Source organism: Bos mutus, chromosome 5 (assembly GCF_027580195.1).
Source record: "Bos mutus isolate GX-2022 chromosome 5, NWIPB_WYAK_1.1, whole genome shotgun sequence".
In the NCBI taxonomy this organism is placed as follows: Eukaryota; Metazoa; Chordata; class Mammalia; order Artiodactyla; family Bovidae; genus Bos; species Bos mutus.
This window is the reverse complement of record NC_091621.1, coordinates 35,466,719-35,492,002: the sequence shown is the minus strand read 5'-3', so window position 1 is coordinate 35,492,002 and position 25,284 is coordinate 35,466,719. Positions and strand designations below refer to the sequence as shown.

The window sequence follows — 25,284 nt, the reverse complement described above, 5'->3', positions numbered from 1 at the left end:
TATAAGATGAAGTCCAGTTTCACTCTTTTGCATGGACATATCTAGTTGTCCCAACACCATTTGTTGAAGAACCTATTCATTCTTCATAGGCTGTCCTTAGCACACTTGTCAAACATCATTTGACCATATACATAAAGGTTTCTTTCTTGGTTCTTTATTCCATTGGTATTTATGCAGGTCATGCTATGGACATTCTTAGTGTTTTCTGGACGTATGTTTTCCTTCTTTTAGGTATCAGGATTGCAATTGCGGGGTCATAGGATAGGTACATGTGTAATTTAAAAATTGCCAGATAGTATTCTGGAGTGGCTGAGACAATACTTGGTATTATCAGTCTTTTAAGTTTTAGCCATTTTGTTAAATCTTTTGATTGAATTGTTATTTAAGGATTAATTTGAGAAATAACTTTAAGTCCTTTGATATGTGTTCATTTTTTTTACTCTTCCCACTGGAGTATAAACTTTATTAGATGCCATTTGCTGCTTAATTTCTGATGTTTGGTGACATTGGGCAGGTACTCAGTGAAAGTTTATTTTGAATGAATGAAATGAGTGAACAAATAATCAAAACATGAATATTTACCTTTTTCCTGATAACTCTGGGATTTGTGTACATCGGATACATCTAAGATCTTCTCCAGGGTCAAATAATTAGTCATGAATATTTTGGTGGGCTTCCCCGGTGGCACCAGTGGTAAAGAACTTGCCTGCCAACGCAGGAGACATAAGTGATGCAGTTTCAGTCTCTGGGTTGGGAAGATCCCCTGGAGAAGGGTATGGCAATCCACTACAGAATTCTTGCCTGGAGAATCCCATGGACAAAGGAGCCTTGCAGATATGACCGTAGCGACTTAGCGCAGCACAGCACATTTTGGTGGTTGACTCACCTTAGGAAAAATATGGCAAGACAAAATGTTAGGAATCTATGTTCAGTTTGTCAGATGCCCATAGTCTCCCACTGAGCTATATTTTAAAACTTAACAGTGTAGTAATATTAAAAGGCAGGATAGTTTTAGAAATTAGGAAAAGCAGTTCATCTGTGGAAACATTGTTCAAGGACTTTAGTTTCATTTTTTACAACCATAGAGTTGCTACTGATTTTAAGGGAAATGAATTATTTTTGTAATACAGGTTTATATTCTGTCTAATCCTTATAATACAACTAAATCTTGATTGTTGTAGTATTGATGATTTGACTTATGAACTATCCAGGACCTTTGATTTCTTCTTACCTGTTTGCTTTGATCTACTTTCCTGTTCTAAATATTTTCACCAAACAATTATCAGAAAAATTAGCAGAGAAAAATAAGAAAGAGAGTAGAGGAACAAATTGAAGGAGAAGGAAATAGAACAAACACTCAAGCTGCCTATGAAATTTTTTCCATTGGCACAAATAATCATGAATTTAGAAGTGACTTTTATAGAAGGACTTAAAGTGGTTGCCATAATAATCCCTAATGTTTTAGCAGTTTTAATGCTGTATTTATATATAAACAAACATTATCAAAGTAATCAGGTATTTTATATAATCAAGTATTACAAAATTTATATCAACATTTGAATTTCTGGGTTTGAAAAGCCATCTATTGCCATATGGATTCATTTTCTTTTGATGCTCTTTAGATGTTGCATAACAAAAAAATATATTTGTTTTCTGTACTTTATGAAGCTTTATCCTATAAAATATAATTTCTCTGTAATGAGATTAGATGCAGTCAGTGGCTTGAGGACCCAATTTACCTACTGAAAAAAGCCTAAGTTCTCCTTGGTTTGTTTTTATTTTCTCCCCAGTGGTTAATACACATTTTTAATAGTCATGGCTGTTAAAGTAAGACTTATATATGGTTTTGTTACTGCAATATATGAAAATGTGAACATTATATTACTATGAGTAATAGTAATGCTTATGCTAATGCGGTGTAAGACTTTAAAATAAATTTTTTGTCCTTATATTTCATATTGGAAGCAGATGTAAAAATATTAAATATTTTTGGCCCTTCTATTCTGTGCAGTATTTTGAGTCACATCCAATTTAATGACTCTACATTATTATATTTTTCCCCCACCAGAAAGTGAAATAAAGAAAACTACTTTACCCTTTCATAACTACAGCGACGTGAATGAAAATCTCAATATAAAGGAGGAAAGAGTTTTAGGATACACTTCAAAAAATATATCTTTGGAAGATGAAAGAAGTCAATTGCATTCCAGGAAAAAACGTTTTTTATCATATCCAAGATACGTGGAAGTTATGGTTACAGCTGACTCTAAAATGGTTCATCATCACGGACAGAACTTGCAGCACTACGTACTAACTCTGATGTCAATTGTAAGTAAACTTAACAGGTCCTTTATATTTTCTAAAATGTTTTACATAATATTTTTTCACCTTTAATTAAAAATTTCCCCAAACTTTAGATGTAAGCAAATTGTTTACATTTAAGCCAAAATATCTGAATGAAATTTAAATATATAGATGTATATAGCAAGTGTTCCATTCTGTTACTTGGACAATTTTTTAAAGAATCTAAAAACCTTTTAAACAAATCACTTAACAGAAAGTGCTTCAATCTTGACTTCATCATGTGAATGACTTCTGCCCCCTAGTGACAAAATTGATCTTTTGCCCTTTGAATCTGAAGTTTTAATCTTGTTTCTGTATAGAAGGAGGGAATACTAATTTTATTACTACTGCATTCACCAAATCAAATTGGGACACATATTTTAAGTTATAAAGGTATTTATGGTAATAAAAGGAGCTCTATTAATAATAGGGCTTTAACAAACTTGGAATGTAAGAGGAATCTTAAGATCGTGCCATTCGATCCCATCACTTCATGGCAAATAGTAGGGGAAAAATAGAAACAGTGACAGATTTTATTTTCTTGAACTCCAAAATAGTTGGATGGTGACTGCGGCCTTGAAATTAAAAGACATTTGCTCCTTGGAAGAAAAACTATGACAGACCCAGACAGTGTATTAAAAAGCAGAGACTTTTTAATCTTTTTATCACTTTGTTAACAAAAGTCCATGAAGTCATAGCTATGGTTTTTCAGTAGTCATGTATGGATGTGAGAGTTGGACCGTAAAGTAGGCCGAGTGCTGAAGAATTGATGCTTTCAAACTGTGGTGCTGGAGAAGACTCTTGAGTCCCTTGGATAGCAAGGAGATCAAACCACTTAATCCTAAAGGAAATTAACCCTGAATATTCATTAGAAGGACTGATGCTGAAGCTGAAGCTCCAATACTTTGGCCACCTGATGTGAAGAGGCAACTTGTTGGAAAAGACCCTGATGCTGAGAAAAATTGAGGGCCAGAGGAAAAGAGAGTGACAGAAGATGAGATGGTTGGATGGCATCATGGACTCAACAGGCATGAGTTTGAGCAAATTCAGGGAGAGAGTGAAGGACAGGGAAGCCTGGTGTGCTCTAGTCCATGGGGTTGCAGAGTCAGACACAAGAGTCAGTCAGACAGAGTCTGTCATTTAGTGACTGAACAACAACGAACAATAAGATCACAGTAGCTCTAAGAACTTTTGATCTGATGTTAACGTCTCTGTTGAGCAGTGGTGGTGGCATATGAATAGATTTCTAGGGCTAGTGAAGAGCACCAGTTCTGTGTTAGTGTAGCACTGTATATACATAAAAGTACATAGGCATACATTACATATGTTTGGGCTTCCCTGGTGGCTCAGATGGTGAAGAGTCTGCCTCCAGTGCAGGAGACCCAGGTTTGGTTTCCGGGTGGGAAAAATCTCTTGGAGAAGATCCCCTGGAGAAGGGAATGGCTCCCCACTCCAGTATTCTTGCCTGGAGAATTCCATGGACAGAGGAGCCTGGTGGGCTTGTCCATGGGGTCATAAAGAGTCAGACACAACTGAGGGACGAATGCACATACATATATACACACCTGTACCTACTGTCTGGGACATTCCTGGATTAAGTCCTGTTCTTTTGAAGTAATTGCTAAAAGCAGCTCTTTCATGCTCAGGAGTATCTTGGTTTAGCTGATGAAATTTATAGTTTCCTCTATTTATACAAATTCAGGGTATTGGATCATATCTCATATTCACAGGGAGGGAATTCAGGGCTGCTTGGCTGAAATGATGGCACCTGGACACATCTATTATAAATTTCACTTAGCAAGAACTCTCCGATCAACTTCACTGTGACTGAAAAGACCCTAAGACCTTGGTATTTTCCTTACATATAGCATTTTATCTTAAATTCTTATACGTGCTAGGAATACATTGCTTCTGTGTCTAAACAAAGTATCTGTTATGAAATGAGCACTCAATAGTTAGTAAAAGAATAAGTAGATAAATGATTAAGGTAATACTTTTTTTCAGAATAAGTGACATTATAATGGGAAACAAACATATAATCTAAAATGACGCTTTGAAATTTGTGCAGTGTAGATGTATTTTATTTACTTGAATTGAATTTTTAAAGTGACAACACAGCTCTACATACAGATTTATCCTGATTACTTTTTAACCTCTGAATCCAAAGTAACGATCTAGATGTGTATAATTATCTAGATGTGTAATTATTTAGATACTGGTGTGGCATGCTCATTGTGAAGGGCTTCTAATGAGAACACTGACATGGAGGATGTTGATTGATATATAGGAAATTATATCATTTATATGGAATCAGTTCAGTTCAGTTCAGTCGCTCAGTCGTGTCTGACTCTTTGCAACCCCATGAATCGCAGTATGCCAGGCTTCCCTATCCATCACCAACTCCCAGAGTTCACTCAGACTCAGGTGCATTGAGTCAGTGATGCCATCCAGCCATCTCATCCTCTGTCGTCCCCTTCTCCTCCTGCCCCCAATCCCTCCCAGCATCAGAGTCTTTTCCAATGAGTCAACTCTTCGCATGATGTGGCCAAAATACTGGAGTTTCAGCTTTAGCATCATTCCTTCCAAAGAACACCCAGGACTGATCTCCTTCAGAATGGACTGGTTGGATCTCCTTGCAGTCCAAGGGACTCTCAAGAGTCTTCTCCAACACCACAGTTCAAAAGCATCAATTCTTCGGCACTCAGCTTTCTTCACAGTCCAACTCTCGCATGCATACATGACCACTGGAAAAACCATAGCCTTGACTAGACGGACCTTTGTTGGCAAAGTAATGTCTCTGCTTTTGAATATGCTATCTAGGTTGGTCATAACTTTCCTTCCAAGGAGTGTCTTTTAATTTCATGGCTGCAGTTACTATCTGCAGTGATTTTGGAGCCCCCAAAATTAAAGTCTGACACTGTTTCCATTGTTACCCCATCTGTTTCCCATGAAGTAATGGGACCAGATGCCATGATCTTCGTTTTCTGAATGTTGAGCTTTAAGCCAACTTTTTCACTCTCCTCTTTCACTTTCATCAAGAGGCTTTTTAGTTCCTCTTCACTTTCTGCCATAAGGGTGGTTTCACATACATGTCTGAGGTTATTGATATTTCTCCCAGCAATCTTGATTCCAGCTTGTGCTTCATCCAGCCCAGCGTTTATCATGATGTACTCTGCATATAAGTTAAATAAGCAGGGTGACAATATACAGCCTTGACATACTCCTTTTCCTATTTGGAACCAGTCTGTTGTTCTATGTCCAGTTCTAACTGTTGCTTCCTGACCTGCATACAGATTTCTCAAGAGGCAGGTCAGGTGGTCTGGTATTCCCATCTCTTTCAGAATTTTCTACAGTTTCTTGTGATCCACACAGTCAAAGGCTTTGGCGTAGTCAATAAAGCAGAAATAGATGTTTTTCTGGAACTCTCTTGCTTTTTCAATGATCCAGCAGATGTAGGCAATTTGATCTCTGGTTCCTCTGCCTCTTCTAAAACCAGCTTGAACATCTGGAAGTTCACGGTTCATGTATTGCTGAAGCCTGGAATAGTGTGGGTTAAACTTGGGAATTTTATATGGTTGAAGAAGATATTTATTAATAAAATTGGGAAGGTGATAGAGATACTCAAGAAAAATACTAGATTTTTTAAGTACAGCAGGTTTTGATGTTAAATGACAACTCCCTTATCAGTGCTTTGGAAATACTGACTCTAAGAGGTAAAGGAACACAAGAGTAATTTTTGAATAGCTATATACAGTTTTGGTGATGGTACCATCCTCAGAAAAGTTTTGTCATGTGTATTTTATGATTAAAATCATTATAATCACAGTATCAATTAGAGGATATTGTGATGTACCTTGTGAAGTTGTCCATGGGGGTTTTAAAACCAGAGTTCATCAATAACAAAGTCAACCTTCTGCCATCATGAAAAGTAAATCTGTTCTGAGATCGCTTGAAACCGCAGACCAGTGCGTGCACGTACCATTCCCTAGATGTTTAATTACATTAGGAGAGCCCGTTTCAGTTAAGATGAAATGTTCATAGATGCTGTCAGTTAGTTTGTGTTTAGCTTTCATTCATAGGGAAATACTGCCACAGTTGAGGAACAGGGGGATATTCCAAATATAGATGTTGTTGTTTAGTTACTAAGTCATGTCCAACTCTTCTGGAACCCCATGGACTATAGGAGGAAAAATTTAGAAGGATAAATCTCCCTTTTGAGGTAGTTTTGGTTTTATACATACTTTTTCCTCTTCAGAGTTCTAATTTCAGATGACTTCAGATTACCTGGGTTTTTTGTTTTCTCTATCCTTTTTTCTTTCATTAAATGTTTAAATAAGGATATAGGAAAGTCAGCAGACTTTATGATTTTGGACATGCATTGTTATTTTATTAGTTAACAATAATGGCTATAGCTATGTTTGTAGATGTAAACCATATTAAAGGTAAAAAGAAACATGGAGAAAGAGTCAACAGACTTGTTTTGCTTGGGAATTTCTTAGTTTTAGTATTAAAAGTCTTATATCCCTGGAAATCCCTCAGTCGTGAGCAGACAGGGACAGTTGGTCATACTACATAGAGACTCGTCAAATATAATCCAGCTTGTTTTATCTGCACTTGTGAAGTCCATTTCCAGATTGCTCTAAAGAAGTAAGAGGAATGCTGTCTCCCCAAAACTGTCCCCAAATGCTGCCAGTTGAAGAAGAAGCCATTCAAATTTTGTGTATGTCCTAATTTTTAGAGAGACATTAACTGTATTTATTCTGACACACTTGGCGTATTGATAATATTTTTTGGTCATAGTAATTTAGGAAAAAGACAAAAGCATGTGATTTACACCTGGATTATGATTGAGAGTCATTTAGAGAAAAGTTCAAAGTGATGAAAGAGATTTTGTGTTGAGCTCCAGATATAGTGGGGGAGAGTGCCAAATGCTTTCAGCATTGAGCAGATGGATTGTATACATACTTTAGAGAGGTGATTATCTACCCTTACTCATCCCATACAAAGTAAACAATTCTGCTGTCTTCTCAAACTTTTCCTTTTCTTTCAACAGTTTAACAATATCTGAGTGCAGTGAATATAGAAATAATGTGTGATTTAATTCACCTTTCAGAGTGTTTTACTCATGTTGTAAAAATAACTTAGTGATCTCTATTCAAAGAGTTTCTAGAAATAACATTAAAATTAGCTGGGAAAAATGCATTTGTGGTGTATAGTGTACTTAATGAAATAAGTGTGTGTTAAATAAGCAGAGATGTTCAGTTTTTCGCTACTCTAAAATTTTTCCTTAGAGAATTTGGGTGATATTATCATGGGAAATAGATGGGGAAACAGTGGAAACAGTATCAGACTTTATTTTCTGGGGCTCCAAAATCACTGCAGATGGTGACTGCAGCCATGAAACTAAAAGACGCTTACTCCTTGGAAGGAAAGTTATGACCAACCTAGATAGCATATTCAAAAGCAGAGACATTACTTTGCCAACAAAGGTCTGTCTAGTCAAGCCTATGGTTTTTCCAGTGGTCATGTATGGATGTGAGAATTGGACTGTGAAGAAAGCTGAGTGCCAAAGAATTGATGCTTTTGAACTGTGGTGTTGGAGAAGACTCTTGAGAGTCCCTTGGACTGCAAGGAGATCCAACCAGTCCATTCTAAAGGAGATCAGTCCTGGGTGTTCTTTGGAAGGACTGATGCTAAAGCTGAAACTCCAGTATTTTGGCCACCTCATGCGAAGAGTTGACTCATTGGAAAAGACTCTGATGCTGGGAGGGATTGGGGGCAGGAGGAGAAGGGGACGACAGAGGATGAGATGGCTGGATGGCATCACTGACTCGATGGACATGAGTCTGAGTGAACTCTGGGAGTTGGTGATGGACAGAGAGGCCTGGCATGCTGCAATTCATGGGGTTGCAAAGAGTTGGACACGACTGAGCAACTGAATTGAACTGACTGATCAGGTTAAAATGTCAATTTAAATTCATTATTAAACTATTAAATAGTATTTAAATTAGGAAAATTATACGTTTTTCAGCAGATTTATTTTGATATGCAGTGACTTTCTGTTTAATAAACCTTGGAAATATTGTCAGAAGCCTCCATACTTTTGTTTACAAAGTTTGATTTGATAATATTTACCTTGTTACAGATTTAATAATGTAAATCTCAAGAGCATCATTTGTCAGGAATTAGCCCTATTTTTAAAAACACAGTTGCTATTAGAAGCATTTATCAACTAGAAAGTTTCACCTACATTACATTGACTTAATATCATTGCTTTCAATTCTTTGAGTTGTCTTTACTGATGTTATTTAGGATGGGGAAAATTTTCAACAATATTAGAATAAAAACTCATGATTTGCTTTCGTACATCACATTTAACCATTTTATGTTACCTTTTCCTTCAACTCAGTGCTCTACCTGTTCTTAATTCTTTGCATATATTTTCTTTGGATATATGTGGAATTTCATTTTCTAACTTAAAAACAATAACATCTTTCTGATGAGTAAGGATCTATGTAACAAAATCTCTTCACTTTGCTAAAATCAGTTTTTTTATAGATAACTTCAAAGGTGAAGGTGGTCAGAAGGTACAAATATCCAGTTATAAGATAAATTACTCCTGGGGAATGTAATGTACAGGTGGTGACTGTAGTTAGCAATACTGTATTTTGTATTTGAAAGTTGCTAAGAGAGTAGATCTAAAAAGTCCTATTAGAAAAAAAAATTACAACTATATATGGTAATGGATGTTAACTAAACTTATTGTAGTGGTCATTTGCAATACACACACACATATCAAATCATTGAATACCTAAAATTAATACACTGATATATGTCAGTTCTTAATTTTTTTAAATGGCTTAAAAAAAAAGATGATCTCTAAACATGCCATATGTGAACATTTGCTGAAGCTCTGTTTCAAAATAGTGGTCCGTTAATAGAGATATAATTTGCTTCGTGCTTTGCATGAACTGTATGTTGCCTGAGATTTTCTTAAAATATTTAAACAATTTATAGCATTTCTTTTCCTTTTGCTAATTATCTATGAAGCAATGTTTACTATTTTATGAGTCCTATAAAGCAATATGAATTCTATATGCCAGGGGAAAAAAAAACACTTACAGAATAAAGGACTGAACACATTTTAATTGGATCAATGAAAGTCCTAATGCATAGTACTCTAAAATGGAGTGATTACAGTTGTATATAATAATATTACATGGTTTTATAGAACAGAAAAGATACATTAGAAATCTGATCTACTGTTTTCTACAGTATAGTCTCTGGGGTGGGATACTAGTCCTGTGGCTTGTTCATGGAGGGGAAAAGAGAATTTGGCCAGACAGTTGAGTGAGATGCTGCATATAATAAATACCTCTCTTGTACATTTAATATTTATGCATGTCAAGACTATTCTAGGCTAGTCAAGACTTAGCCTAGTCAAGACTCCATGAAGAGTTATCCTTAGAGTTATCTACTCCAAGATATCCCTGAAGATATCTTTTTGCTCAACTTTTCTCCAACTGTGGAATAATTTTTTTCTTTAAAACAAATGTTCTCACACCCTTTTCCCAACAGCTTCTGGTGAATACTAATCCAATACACCAGGGCGTTGTGACCAAGGGTGCTTGGTGCTCACTGCGGTGGGGGGAATTGAGGCAAAAAGTAGATAAATCTATTTCCAGAGCTGGATAACTGGCTTGTAACTAGTAAGAGCCAGAACGGAAATCTAGGTCTCCTGTCTGCGTAAGACTTCTGAGGCCATGGTCAAGTAGCAGGACGGTGTCAGGGGGTAGGGCATGAATCACATCAGGGTCTAAAATAACGTTTGTGCCAAGAGCTATTTAGGAAGTACTTAGGATAGAGTGCTGAAATTTCATAAGATCAGACAAAGTAGTCAGAGCTGAAGCTAGACTACCTCGGGTGGAAATTACTCCGCTGCTTCCAGCCACCTAACCTTGAGTGTGTTATGAATTTCTCTGTACCTTAATTTTCTTATACGTAAAATGGACACAATAGTTTCCAGATCATAAAATTTGTTGTGAGAATTATTTATTTATTTTTTTTTTAGATTAACCTTGCTTCTATCTACAAAACATAGAGACTGTGATAGGAAATGCATTAAATATGTATATCACTTTGTGGACAGTTGACAGCTTCATCTAGTTTTTCTGATCCATCAATACAAAATATCTCTTTATTTATTTAGACCATTGATTAGGTTTCCCCAATAGCTCAGTTGGTGAAGAATCTGCCTGCAATGCAGGAGACCCCGGGTTGATTCCTGGGTCAGGAAGATCCGCTGGAGAAGAGAAAGGCTACCCACTCCAGTATTTGTGGGCTTCCTTTGTGGCTCAGCTGGTAAGGAATCTGCCTACAATACAGGAGGCCTGGGATCAATCCCTGGGTTGGGAACATCCCCTGGAGAAGGGAAAGGCTACTCACTCCAGTATTCTGGCCTGGAGAATTCATCCATGGGGTGAAAGGAGTCAGACCAGGCTGAGCGACTTTCACTTTCAAACTCACAATACATTATATTAAAAAAACAGTAATGAGTACTCAAAATTTCTCTTTTTAATAACTTCACTATTTTCTACTAATATCTATCCTACTAAGGTTATTTCCGTTTTTATCTAAACGTAGAAATATATGATGATGTGATGAGAATTCCATGGACTGTATATTCCATGGGAGTCGGACACGACTGAGCGACTTTCATTTCACTTCACTTCACTTCTTTGATCTCTTTTATCCGTGTTTTATCATTTCCAGCGTACAATTCCTGTATATGTTTTATTAGCTCCACACCTAAGTATTTCTTCTTTTTTTTTTTTAGCGATTGTAAGTGGTATTGTATTTTTAATTTCAGTTTCCACGTATTCATTGTGAGTATATAGAAGTACAATTGATTTTTTTGGTATGCATTGGTCTTGTGTCCTGTGACCTTGTTAAATTCACTTATGAGTTCTAGGAGTTTATCTGTAGATTCTTTGGAATTTTCTAGTAAAGCATCATCTCATCTGAAAATAGGGACCATTTTATGTTTTCTCTTCCAATCTATATGTCTTTTATTTCCTTCCCTTGCCTTATTATCTGGCTAGTCCTTCCATTACTGTATTTAACAGTAGTGGTGGGAGTGGACATCTTTGCCTTGTTCCAGATCTTTTTTGGGGGGCGGGGATAGTATTCACTCATCTTGATACTGTTGTGAGAATTATTAAATGAATTAATACATTTAAAACTTAGATCACATCTGACACACAGTAAATATTCAATAAATATTATTTCTAGTTATGTATTGATGAGGAAGTTGCAAACATGATACCCTGTCATTATGGTGGCCTATTATGGGGTGGCAGTTTTAGGGATAAGAGAAGCATGTTGTCATGATAATTAGAAAAGCTTCTGAAGTAACAAGTAGGCCTTCTGATCATTTACCTGCCTGATTCACCATTCAGCTTAATTGAACAGTTATTCAATGAAAGCACCTCTAAATATCCAAAAACTGTAAAAAATATATATGTATAGAGTATGAGCACATAGATTATAAAGGCCAATACATAAAACAGTAAGAAGTAAGTGTCTACAGTTAAATAAGCAAAATGACCTGGAAGAGACATGCCATTTAATTGTAATTAATTAATTTTTATTGGCATGTATTTGCTTTACACTGTTGTGTTAGTTTCTGTTGTGCAACAGTGTGAACCAGCTATCTGTATACATATATGCCCTCCCTCTAGAGCCTCCCTCCCAATCCTCACCATCCCACTCTTCTGGGCTGTCGCAGAGCACTGAACTGAACTCTCTATGCTGTACAGCATCTTCCCACTAGCTTATCTGTTTTACGCTCGAACGTGTATATAGAAACATGGCATTTTAGTGTAAAAGCAAAATACCATCCTGAGGATTTTTTGGGGGGTAGATATGAATAATTATTTAAACTGAACCATCTGTGTCTTTTACCCCTGGAAGACTGAATTTTTAATGGTATTAGGTAAGCCAGTAGATAGTTAATAAATATTGAAAGAGATAAAACTGTGAAGCTTTTGGATCCTTTGCTTTCAATTTGCCATTCTATGATAACTAATTTGAAACACATGAACTAGAATAAACATTATATGTAACATATGCCTTTTCTTCTGAATGTAGTAATAATAGCTGTCATTGATCACTGTGACCCAGACCCTGATCTAAATGCTTTTCTTTAAAATAACTAGTGTTCTTTATTTTTTATTGTTGTTGCTTTTGTTTGTTTGTTTTTAATTGGAGTATAATTGCTTTATGATGTTTTGTTGGTTTCTGCTGTACAATGGAGTGAATGGGCTATATGTGTATATATATATCCCCTCCCTCTTGAACCTCCCTCCCATCACTCCCTCCTACGCCTCTAGGTCATCACAGAGCATTGAGCTGAGCTCCTTGTGCCAGACAGCAACTGGCCACTCACTATCTGTTTTACACTAAGTGGATGTGTGTCAGTGCTGCTCTCTTAATTTGTCTCACCCTCCCCTCTTCATTCCCCTCCCCGCCGCCCATGTCCACAAGTCCCTTCTCTATGTCCGTGTCTCTATTCCTGCCCTGAAAATAGGTTCATCAGCACTATTTTTCTAGTGATCTAAATGCTTTTTGTACACCATCTTATTTAATCTTTATAGCAGCCTGGTAATTAGGTGTTATCAACAAGTGGCAGTTAAAATTGGAATTAAAAGGACTCTGCTTCATAACATTGCCCATCTTACATAATTACTTGAATTATTTTTTTTCCTAAAGTTAAATTTTAAAAGAAATTTTGCTGAAGTAATATATTTAAAAACATAGTGTCAGAACACTGGGAATGTGTTTCTAAATTCTAGCTGGTTGCTTGGTCACTTGTCATTCAAGGTGCCACATCTGTTTTCTTCTGAAACTGAAAACATTTTTGCGGTTATTTTATAGTTTATATTACATATCCAGATTGTCATTTGTAGGCAGCACATTTCAGGCAATGCATAGAGAGAAATTAGCCATTTAGATACTTCACAATGCCTAAGCTTTTATCTCTGGAGGACCAGGAATGCATGCTGGCCAGTGACAATTCTTCTCAGTTGGCTTTCATTAAAAGAGCCTTTGTGCTTACCTTTGAGGTGCTTTGTTTACCTTCTAGTTTGACTTAGGGAAACATCTACTTTTAATCTCACATGATCAGAGGATAACTCAGAAGGCACACATATGGGTATACTTTGTTTTTTACAATAGATGCTCATTTTCCATGTAACTCTCTATATATTAGTTCAGCCATAGATTTTTCCACAGCTGCCATTTTAAAGTGAGCAATACTGCAATACTAGCCAATCAGCATGCAATTGCCAGTCATCTGCCTGTCTCTGTTTAACTGAACTCTTAACTCCACTGGGGTGACCATCACTCTTGCCAAAAAATACTAGAACAAAAGACATCTCTACAGGTAAAGATGGTCAATCTGTGTTTGTGGTTGTACAGCTAAAACAATAGGAAAAATGCTAGAAACTTTATTTAAGTTCATGCTGACCTACAGGGTCAGCATTTCCAGAGATGCTTTTCGGCCTGGTTCTGATGGTTCTCATGTTATTCATTATGTTGAAGCAACTTTGGCTGATAGCATCAGGGCTCCACTACTGGTTCTTTTAGCAAACTGTAAGCTCCACAAGGTTAGGGACCATCTTCTCTTCCCTGTCTCTGTGTCTGTAACCAATAAAGGAAGGAATATTTGCTGAATATTAATTAAATAAATGAAAGAAGTAGCACTTCCTGAAGGAATTGCTGTCTTGGTTTGGGCAGTGGTCCAGGAGATGGTGATCCACATTCAGAAGCAATTTTCATGGCATGGGTGGCCCAGCTCCAGAAAGGTGTATCTCTACAGAAATCCTAGGCAGAGGCGTTGGTCATGGAATACACTCTTGCTATCTGGCAACCTCCATGGTAGCTGTAAGAGGAGGATATTAATTGGTGAATTGTACAACACTTTCACTATGAGTCACAAACTGAGCCCATGCAGAGTCCTTTGTAGAATTGCATTCTCCAGTTTTGGAGAGTGGAAGACCAGATTGTGACCTATGACTTCTGCGGCTCTTTGCTGACTTGATGGACATGAGTTTGAGGAAGCTCCAGGAGTTGGTGATATACAGGGAAGCCTGGTGTGCTGCAGTCCATGGGGTCACAAAGAGTTGGACATGACTGAGTGACTGAACTGAACTGATGACTCTTTGTGATTCTTGATGAATTTGTCTCCATGGATTCTAATGGTGCTAAGCAATTAAAAACCATAAGCATATTCAGAATTGAAAATACCCAGTCATGGCAAGAAAGATTAGGTAAAACTACCAAAGAATAGGTAAAATTTATGTGTTTATTTTTATGGAGTATTTTGGTCACATAAATTGTGGATTGTGACACAATTTTTTGCTGAATCATCTAGAACAGTATTTCCAAGCCACAATCCATATTCAGATGCCTTGGAGATCTTATTAAACTAAAGTTTCTGGCTCACTTGTCCGGATGGGCCTGAGAGTTTGTATTTCTTTTTTTTTTTTTTATTAATTAATTTATTTTTTAAATTTTATTTTATTTTTAAACTTTACATAATTGTATTAGTTTTGCCAAATATCAAAATGAATCCACCACAAGTCGTGTATACCTGTGGAGAGTTTGTATTTCTAATCAGCTCTAGGTGATATGGATGCTGCTGATCAATGGATTAATCTCAGTAAGAAGATTAAGGATACTGTTTCTCAAACTTGGCTTCACATTGGAATCAGAAAAATGCCAGGGAGTTTTAAAAGATACTGATGCCTGTGTCTCAACCCTAGAGATTCTGATTTAATTGATAAGGGGGAATGTGGCCTGAGCTTTAAGGTTTATGAAAAGCTCCCTAGGAGATTCCAGTGTGCAAATGAATTGGAGAATTGATGATGTCAGATTGGTTTTAATTTCTTTTTGAGGAAAAAACATTGATTTTAGGCATCAAATCTTATACTTTTTCCTTGCAGGTTGCAGCAATCTACAAGGACTCAAGTATTGGAAATCTTATAAACATAGTAATTGTAAAATTAGTTATAATTCATGATGAGCAGGTAAGAAACAGTTCTAAAACTAATATTCCTAGTTGTAGTAAGCTCTTAGCAGGAATATATGTATGTAGATCATGAAATGGGATAATTGAAAAATACATGTTAAAAATCTTGATTCAGAAAGGAATGAGGTTGACTTTTTCCATCATGATGGAAATGAAATGAGAACAGAGGAAGTCACAGAAAGTAATAAACAATTTAAAAAGTTAAGGTTGATAACAATCAGATATTCACTTTTTATAATTCTACTGTTAGATTTAAAATATAAATTTTAGAAGTTAGTTTTTTGATCCGAAATATTGGATGCTTACATTGAGAAGCATCTAATTCAATTCTGTTTTCATCACAACGTTTTAAGGATTGCTAAAATATGTTTGAGGCATGAGGGAGCAATGAAGTGACTTCTTCATTTGCCTATAAAAATGCTATTTAATGAACTGCATAAACACTGACAAGTTTGGAAGGGAGAGGGCATGAATGTTTTGATGTAATATTAAATTGCTGATTTTTTTTGTGTGTAGGAAGGACCAGTCATCAGTTTTAATGCAGCTACCACATTACGCAACTTCTGTTTATGGCAACAAACTCAAAATGTTCTTGACGATGCCCACCCATCCCACCATGATACTGCTGTTCTTATCACAAGGTACAGTTCTAGAAATAACCCTTCCAATGAAATTGTTTACCCTTTCTCTCCTGCATGATCACTGATACTTCTTGTTATATCAGTAGTACATAGTAGTGTTCTATGAGAACTTGTATTATGAAAGATACCCTTGAATGAAAGCATTCTTCTGTTTCTTTTAGACCAGAACACTGGCCTGATTCCTTAGGAAATTAGCAGCATTAGGTTGCTAAGTAATGGCTTGACCTAAACAAAATGATTTCCTTAGTATGTTAATGACAGAATAACAGAATTAGGAAAATTATTTGAAAATTAACATAGTTATGGAACTGAGAACGCATTTTGTTTCTTCCCTATTTGACCTTCCAATCGCTTGGAAAAGAAAGCCTCTGAATTTTTTTTGGACTCCTTATACTTTTAAAAAAACCTATCTGCTCTGTGTTTTGTTGCTCAGTGTGTATCTTAATTACTGGGCTGCTTTTGCTAGGCTTTTTTCTCAACCCTATTTATTTATATGAAAAACAGCTGCTATTATTATAAAATGATTATTTTACAAGTACATTGTTAATTCACACTGTTGTTTCAGCATCTGTCATGGTATAAGAATCCCAGGTTTGTAGTTTGTTTTGCTTGGTTGGTTGGCCAAAGGGGAAAAAAATCTTTTGCTTGAAGATTAGACTCAGAGAAATGTTGACTTTCTAGAACCCTGAAATGAAAATCTTTAGTCAATGTAAAACAACTGACATAGTCCATGTGCTTTATCTGTTTTCCAAAGTAAAGCAGAATTGCTCACATTTATACACTGTATTCTAATGCCCTATGTTATGGCTAGAGATAACATATTAAAATGGGAGGGAAGAAAAGGGCTCTAAGAGGAGACCATGGGGAAAGAGACTAGAGAATTGTCATATTGAATGGTTAGAGACTGAGTAATGCAGAAGCAAAAAGTTTAAGCAACTTGGTAACATTTGAGAACATCATTATTTTGCAGCAGAGAATAATAGCTTTGCTTCATAATGATGCTGAAACATCAAGAAAAGAGTATTACATATACTACTGCAAAGGTAAAGGCAGAGAGGTGAAAAATACATTGAGAAGGCTTTTCATTGAAAATGATTAAGCTCCAGCTGTTTATAGCAGTCACCTTTATACTGTACCTATTTGCTTATTGGTATGCAAAAATGGTGCATTACTCTAGGTTTAAACTTATTGAGAGCTTGAGAGAACTAGATCTTAAAGTCAGTTTAGGGCAATAGATATGTCAAAATTCAAGCTTTTTTGTCTTTGCTTTGGCTTGTTGCAAAAATATTTTCTAAAAATGCTTCAAAATCTTTTGTTTCAAGGGAAGACATTTGTGGAGCTAGAGAGAAATGTGACACATTAGGTAAGTTATTTTGTAAATATAGCTTATATAATTGTTTACTGAATTATTTAGGATGATGTTTAGATTATCTTTCTTTTAATTTACATATTAATCATTTTGTTTAGTTGTCTTGATTAATGATTATAGTGTCACTATTATTTGATTTTTGCTTCTATAAGCTTTAAAGAATAATAGGAACTACTATTTATATAACAATTACTAAACATCAAGTGCTGTGCAAAGCTTGACATATTTAAAGTATTTTATTATGTATCATTTGATCATACAAAATAGTACATAATAACTTATATGCAAATTTAAAACAAGAAAAATAAAATGAATGGACATGAATCCACTATCAGATTTATGAATTAGATTTAAGAATTAGAAATTTAGCAGTACTGTTCTATGGCCTGTGCTAAGTCCTTATTCTATCCCTTGCATTTCCCCAAGAGATAATCAGTTGCATAAATGTTGTATGTGCCAGTTCTTTCCATTTTTTTGAAAAATAGTTTTATGGCACATGTATGTATTCTTAAAAGAATCTGCTTGATTATGCTTATTTTTGAGCTTTAGTTCATGCATTTTCACTGTTACAGAATATTTCAATCACGGTTCACATATCTTTATTCTGTCAGTGAATATCTGGGCTGATTTCAGCTTTTTTCTATTAGAAACTTTATTATAAGACCCTAAGGTATATTCCTAAGATTAGAATTTCATGTCATTAAATGTGCTCATGTTCAACTTTATAAGATATACCAAATTATTTTCCAAAGTGGTACCAATTTTCATTTTTTATCAATAGTGTATAAGCATTTCTTTTGATTATATTCTTATCAATACAAGAATCTTCAAATTTCTCATTTTTGCCAATCTAAATTTAATATATTTCATTATAGTAGTAATTTTTAGTTCCCTGGTCACTAATGAGTCTGGACATCTTTTTATATATTTACTAGCCATTTATATATCTTTTCTGAGAGGAATGAAATAAATGAAAAAAGTTGCCTGTTTTTCTGCTGTAGTACTTTTCATTTTCTTATGCCTTTTAGTGTTCTTTATAACTTCTTGATACCAAACCGTTTTTGGATTATATGTATTGTAAATATCTATTAATGATTAGTTCCTTAGTGATTATTGTTGTATTTGTATGAAAAAGTATACTATAGCTGAATTTATAATTTTAGAGTTAGAAATTTTATGTCTTAGTAATGAAATTATAGCCTTCTAAGTATTCTGTAATGCAAAATCTGAATGTATTATTCTGTTTTCTTATAAGGATTTAAAAATTTGTCCTTTCACATTTAAATCTCTATACCATTTGAGGTTTTTTGATATGGTATCAAATAAGGATCCAGTTTTATAAGATTCTTTTCTGTGTGGATATCCAGTTTCCTGAGATCATGTTTTGATTAGTTTGATTAGTTTCCTAGACTCTGCAGTACCTTTCCTTAGAATCTGCGATGCCACATATAAAATTTCTGTTTGCACTGGCATGTGCAAACATCCTGCTGTTTCATTAATCAATACTTTTTATTTAGTTCATCTACCAATTCCATAAATTCAAATTATATAGTTCTATAATAAATCATCATAATTCATAGAGTATATACTCCATCTAATTTTCTTCAAGAGTTTGTGGCTATTCTTGGACCTATGATCTCCTATAAAATTTTAGAACAGTATGTTAAGTCATTATGAAACAATTATCTATTTATGAAGGTCTTTTAAAATATTTTTTAGTAATATGTATTATTTTCTTTCAGAGTTTATTGTGCCCAACTTTCATTTACCTCTTTTATTAGTATATTGGTGTATGATGTTGATTGATAGAAATATAATAAATTATTTGGATTATTGATTTTAAATATAGACACCTGATTCATTAATTAATCTCATAATTTACCTGTGGGCATTTATATCATTGTGAATTATGGCCGTTATTCTTTTCCCTTCTTCAATCCTTATAATATTTTTTCCTTTCTTTTATTTTTTATTTTATGATATCAGTGTGCCATAATTTATTTAAACATTCACTTATTGAAATACATCTGGGTTGCTTCAGGTTTTGAACCGTTATGAATACACTATAAACATTCATATACAGTTTTGTGTCTTCATTTTAAGCCTCATTTCTCTGGGATAAATCCTCAGGAGTGAAATTTCTGGGTCATATGGTAGTTGAATGTTTAGTTTTATTAAGAAACTACCAAATGATTTTCCAGAGTGGCTGTACCATTTTACATTTTCAGTAGAAAAGTAGTTGTAATGTATTTCCTCCACATTCTTATCAGTGTTTAGAGTTATCTTTATTTTTTGACTTCAGCCATTCTGACTGGTGTATAGTGATGTTTTAGGAAAAGATTTTGATCATTTTTTCATGTTTATTTGCACTTGCATATCTATCTTCTTTGGTGAACTGTCTGTCTGTATCTTTGTGTATAAAACTGGATTATTGTTTTCTTTTTTATTTTTTTTAACACTGAGTCTTGAGAATTCTTTATCTTTCTAGATGCTAGTTGTAATTTGATGTTTTCTGTCACTGTAGCTCATATCTTTATTCTCTTAACACAGTCTTTCATAGAGTAAAATCTATTTATTTTGGTGAAGTATAGTCTATCAATATCTCCTTTTATGGGTTGTAGTTTTGACATCAAATTTAAGAACTCTTTGCCTCACCATAGTTCTTGAAGATAATGTTTTTCTATAAGATTTGTGCTTATTTGTTTTGTCTATGAATGTCCAATGGCCCAATTGCTCTAGCAGCCTTATTTATAAGACTCCATTGAATTTTATATAAACTTTGTCCAAAATCACTTGGGCCTCTTTCTATGGGTAGATTCATGGGTCATGGATCTTATATCCATTTATATCATTGTGAATTATGGCTGTTATTCTTTTCCCTTCTTCAATCCTTATAATATTTTTTCCTTTCTTTTTAATCTTTTTCTTTCCCTTTTTTTTTTTTTTTGTCTTAAAGTAAGATATAAACCTTGTTGAATGTTGAATAGAAATGATGATGATAGCCTTTTTTCCCTGGATTTTAAAGGGAATATTTGTAAAGTTTCACCATTAGGAATATTTGCCACAGGTTCTTCTTGGCTGATAAACTTATAGTTTTCTGAAACTTAGAAAATGTATACTTTTTGTTAAAAAATTATGCAGATCTAGTAATGATCATATGATTATTTTAATCTTATGAATTCCTTTTATGAGTTTTGTAACACTAAACCAATCTTGATTAAGGTTTTTTCTTTTTTTTGTTGTCTCTAAACACACCACTAGATTTCATTCCATGCATATATTTTCAGGAGTGAAATGACATTCCTTTGATTGTATTTCTCTGATTTTGATACTGTGCTACTGCTGCTAAGTCACTTCAGTCGTGTCTGATACTGTGAGGAGATAGCAAATTATCCAAGATGGCCTGGTCAGGCTCTCTCACCGCACGTTTTGTAAATAATTATGTAACAGCTGAGATCACATACAGCACTGCGCATGCGCATCACGAGATACTTCCTTGGTCACAAGCTGCTTTGTGCCGTAAGCCCGTCAGCTTCACCACAAAAGCCGTAGCTGCTATGGCATTGGGGCTACATTGGAGTGGCATCATGGTTATATGAGGTTATGCCATGGCTATATTACTGCTGCATTATGGTTATGTTGTGGCTGCTGCTACTTCTGCTACGTGAGTCAGGAGAGTGGCTGTGTTATGGCTGCTGTGCCAGCCAGGAGAGAATAAATGTGTCTAGTTCCTTTGGCTCCTTCCAGCCTCTCAGCTCACGCCTTGTCTAGCCTGCTGCTGCTGCTAAGTCACTTCAGTCGTGTCCGACTCTGTGCGACCCCATAGACGGCAGCCCACCAGGCCCCCCCATCCCTGGGATTCTCCAGGCAAGAACACTGGAGTGGGTTGCCATTTCCTTCTCCAATGCATGAAAGTGAAAAGTGAAAGTGAAGTCGCTCAGTCGTGCCCGACTCTTCGCGACCCCATGGACTACAGCCTACCAGGCTCCTCCATCCATGGGATTTTCCAGGCAAGAGTACTGGAGTGGGGTACCATTGCCTTCTCCTTGTCTAGCCTGGGTTCAGCGAAAAGCGCGGACAGTGTGAACAGCAAGACAGTTGGTGTCATGAGTAGAAAGAGTGACACACATACCAAAGTTTTATTCACCATGCCAAATTTGTTGGGAGTATATTTTTTCTTTTTCCATTTTCTGGAAGATTTTATGTACTGTTGGAGTGATCTATACCTTGAAAGCATGGGAGATCCCACCTAGAAAACCATCTGGGTTTTATCTTTCCTGTGTGGAAATATATTTTACCATTTAATTTCTCCAAGGATAATCAGACTTAAAAAAACATCTTTTTGAATGATCTTTAAAAACTGTTTTTCTAGATATTATACCATTTCTTTTAGTCGTAAAATTTATAACTTAAATTATTCTCATAGCATTTTCTTTAAAACTCTCTTGTCTATAGCTGTCTACAAGCCTCATTTTATTTCCAATATTATTTATTTGAACTTCTTTAAATGGCTTAATTTCACTGAAATATTGTCTATTACAATTTGTCTTTTTTTATAGGATCAACTCTTTCTTTTAATCTCATTTTTATTTCTTTAATTTCTCCTTTCTCTCTCTCATTTTTTCTCAATTTACTTATGCTTGCTTAGCTCAAAAACCCCCCAAATTTTTCTTTTCTAATTTGTTTAAGACTACCCATTTACTTCAAGGTATCATTTTGCTATGTCCTACATGTTTTTATAGATATTTTCAATGACATTTAAAATTTAAAAATTCTAAGTATGTGTAAACCCATCTTGATTTCTTCACTTATTAACTAGACTTATAATTTAGAAATGCATTTAAAATTTTATGAGTGTATCGAGATTTACTGTTTTTTATTGAATTTCATTGTAGTTGCAGAACATGATCTGTAAGATACCCATTCTTTGAAGTCTTTTGATATCCCCTGTATGGTCTATTGTTCAGTCACTCAGTCATGTCTGACTCTGTGCGACCCCATGGACTGCAGCACAATAGGCTTCCCTGTCCTTTACCATCTCCCAGAGCTTGCTCAAACTCATGTCCATTGAGTTGGTGATGCCATACAACCATCTCATCCTCTGTCATCCCCTTTTCCTCCTGATCTGTATTTCTGAGCATCAGGGTCTTTTCCAATAAGTCGGCTTTTCCCATCAGGTGGCCAAAACACTGGAACTTCAGCTTCAGCATCAGCCCTTCCAATGAATCCTCAGGATTGATTTCCTTTAGGATTGACTGGTTTGGTCTCCTTGCAGTCCAAGGGACTCTCAAGAGAGCTCTCCAAAACCACAGTTCAAAAACATAAATTCTTCAGTGCTCAGCTTTCTTTATGGTACAACTCTCACATCCATACATGACTACTGGAAAAACCATAGCTTTGTTTAGATGGACCTTTGTCAATAAAGTAATGTCTCTGCTTTTTGAAATGCTGTATAAGTTTGTCACAGCTTTTCTTGCAAGGAGCAAATATCTTTTAATTTCAAGGCTGCAGTCACCATCTGCAGTGGTTTTGGAGCCCAAGAAAATAAAGTCTGTCACTGTTTCCATTGTTTCCCCATCTATTTGCCATGAAGTGATGGGACCAGATGCCATGTTCTTAGTTTTTTGAATGTTGAGTTTTAAGCCAGCTTTTTCACTCTCCTCTTTCACTTTCAAGAGGCTCTTTATTTCTTTGCTTTCTGTCATAAGTGCAGTGTCATCTGCATCAGATCAGGTCAGATCAGATCAGTTGCTCAGTCGTGTCTGATTCTTTGTGACCCCATGAATCGCAGCATGCCAGCCCTCCCTGTCCATCACCAACTCCCAGAGTTCACTCAGACTCGCATCCATTGAGTCAGTGATGCCATCTAGCCATCTCATCCTCTGTCGTCCCCTTCTCCTCCTGGCCCCAATCCCTCCCAGCATCAGAGTCTTTTCCAATGAGTCAACTCTTTGCATGAGGTGGCCAAAGTACTGGAGTTTCAGCTTGAGCATCATTCCTTCCAAAGAAATCCCAGGGCTGATCTCCTTCAGAATGGACTGGTTGGATCTCCTTGCAGTCCAAGGGACTCTCAAGAGTCTTTTCCAACACCACAGTTCAAAAGCATCAATTCTTCGGCGCTCAGCCTTCTTCACAGTCCAACTCTCACATCCATACATGACCACAGGAAAAACCATAGCCTGGACTAGACGAACCTTTGTTGGCAAAGTAATGTCTCTGCTTTTGAATATGCTGTCTAGGTTGGACATAACTTTTCTTCCAAGGAGTAAGCATCTTTTAATTTCATGGCTGCAGTCACCATCTGCAGTGATTTTGGAGCCCAGAAAAATAAAGTCTGACACTGTTTCCACTGTTTCCCCATCTATTTCCCATGAAGTGGTGGGACCGGATGCCATGATCTTCGTTTTCTGAATGTTGAGCTTTAAGCCAACTTTTTCACTCTCCACTTTCACTTTCATCAAGAGGCTTTTGAGTTCCTCTTCACTTTCTGCCATAAGGGTGGTGTCATCTGCATATCTGAGGTTATTGATATTTCTCCCAGGAATCTTGATTCCAGCTTGCGTTTCTTCCAGCCCAGCATTTCTCATGATGTACTCTGCATATAAGTTAAATAAACAGGGTGACAATATACAGCCTTGACGAACTCCTTTTCCTATTTGGAAGCAGTCTGTTGTTCCATGTCCAGTTCTAACTGTTGCTTCCTGACCTGCATACAAATTTCTCAAGAGGCAGATCAGGTGGTCTGGTATTCCCATCTCTTTCAGAATTTTCCACAGTTTATTGTGATCCACACAGTCAAAGGCTTTGGCATAGTCAATCAAGCAGAAATAGATGTCTTTCTGGAACTCTCTTGCTTTTTCTATGATCCAGCAGATGTTGGCAATTTGATCTCTGGTTCCTCTGCCTTTTCTAAAACCAGCTTAAACATCAGGAAGTTCATGGTTCACATATTGCTGAAGCCTGGCTTAGAGAATTTTGAGCATTACTTTACTAGTGTGTGAGATGAGTGCAATTGTGCGGTAGTTTGAGCATTGTTTGGCATTGCCTTTCTTAGGGATTGGAATGAAAACTGACCTTTTCCAGTCCTGTGGCCACTGCTGAGTTTTCCAAATTTGCTGGCATATTGAGTGCAGCACTTTCACAGCATTATTTTTCAGGATTTGGAATAGCTCAACTAGAATTCCATCACCTCCTCTAGCTTTGTTCGTAGTGATGCTTTCTAAGGCCCACTTGACTTCACATTCCAGGATGTCTGGCTCTAGGTCAGTGATCACACCATCGTGATTATCTTGGTTGTGAAAATCTTTTTTGTACAGTTCTTCTGTGTATTCTTGCCATCTCTTCTTAATATCTTCTGCTTCTGTTAGGCCCATACCATTTCTGTCCTTTATAGAGCTCATCTTTGCATGAAATGTTCCTTTGGTATCTCTGATTTTCTTGAAGAGATCCCTAGTCTTTCCCATTCTGTTGTTTTCCTCTATTTCTTTGCATTGATCACTGAAGAAGGCTTTCTTATCTCTTCTTGCTATTCTGCATATCTGAGGTTATTGATATTTCTCCCAGAAATCTTGATTTCAGCTTGTGCTTCATCCAGCCTGGCATTTCGCATGATGTACTCTCCATATAAGTTAAATAAGCAGGGTGACAATATACAGCCTTGATGTACTCTTTTCTCAATTTTGAATCAGTCTGTTATTCCATATCTGGTTCTAGCTGTTTCTACTTTACCTGCATGCAGGTTTCTCAAGAGACAGGTAAGGTGGTCTCATTTCCATCTCTTTAAGAATTTTCCACAGTTTGTTGTGATCCACATAGTCAAAGTCTTTAATGTATTCAATAAA

At 35.9% G+C, this 25,284-nt stretch overlaps 1 protein-coding gene across 6 annotated transcripts in view; it reads left to right on the top strand.

The window, feature by feature from the left end:
• Positions 1-25,284, top strand: part of ADAMTS20 (ADAM metallopeptidase with thrombospondin type 1 motif 20) — a 218,601-nt gene that overhangs the window by 46,577 nt on the left and 146,740 nt on the right. For 5 of the 6 annotated variants that reach the window (XM_070370646.1, XM_070370645.1, XM_070370643.1 and 2 more), the window contains exons 4-7: positions 2,069-2,328; positions 15,348-15,431; positions 15,950-16,074; positions 17,397-17,437. In XM_070370646.1, the coding sequence (XP_070226747.1) occupies positions 2,069-2,328; positions 15,348-15,431; positions 15,950-16,074; positions 17,397-17,437 (510 nt within the window). Of the gene's footprint in view, positions 1-2,068; positions 2,329-15,347; positions 15,432-15,949; positions 16,075-17,392; positions 17,438-25,284 lie in introns of those variants that run through there. The other variant, XM_070370647.1, reaches the window with a different exon arrangement.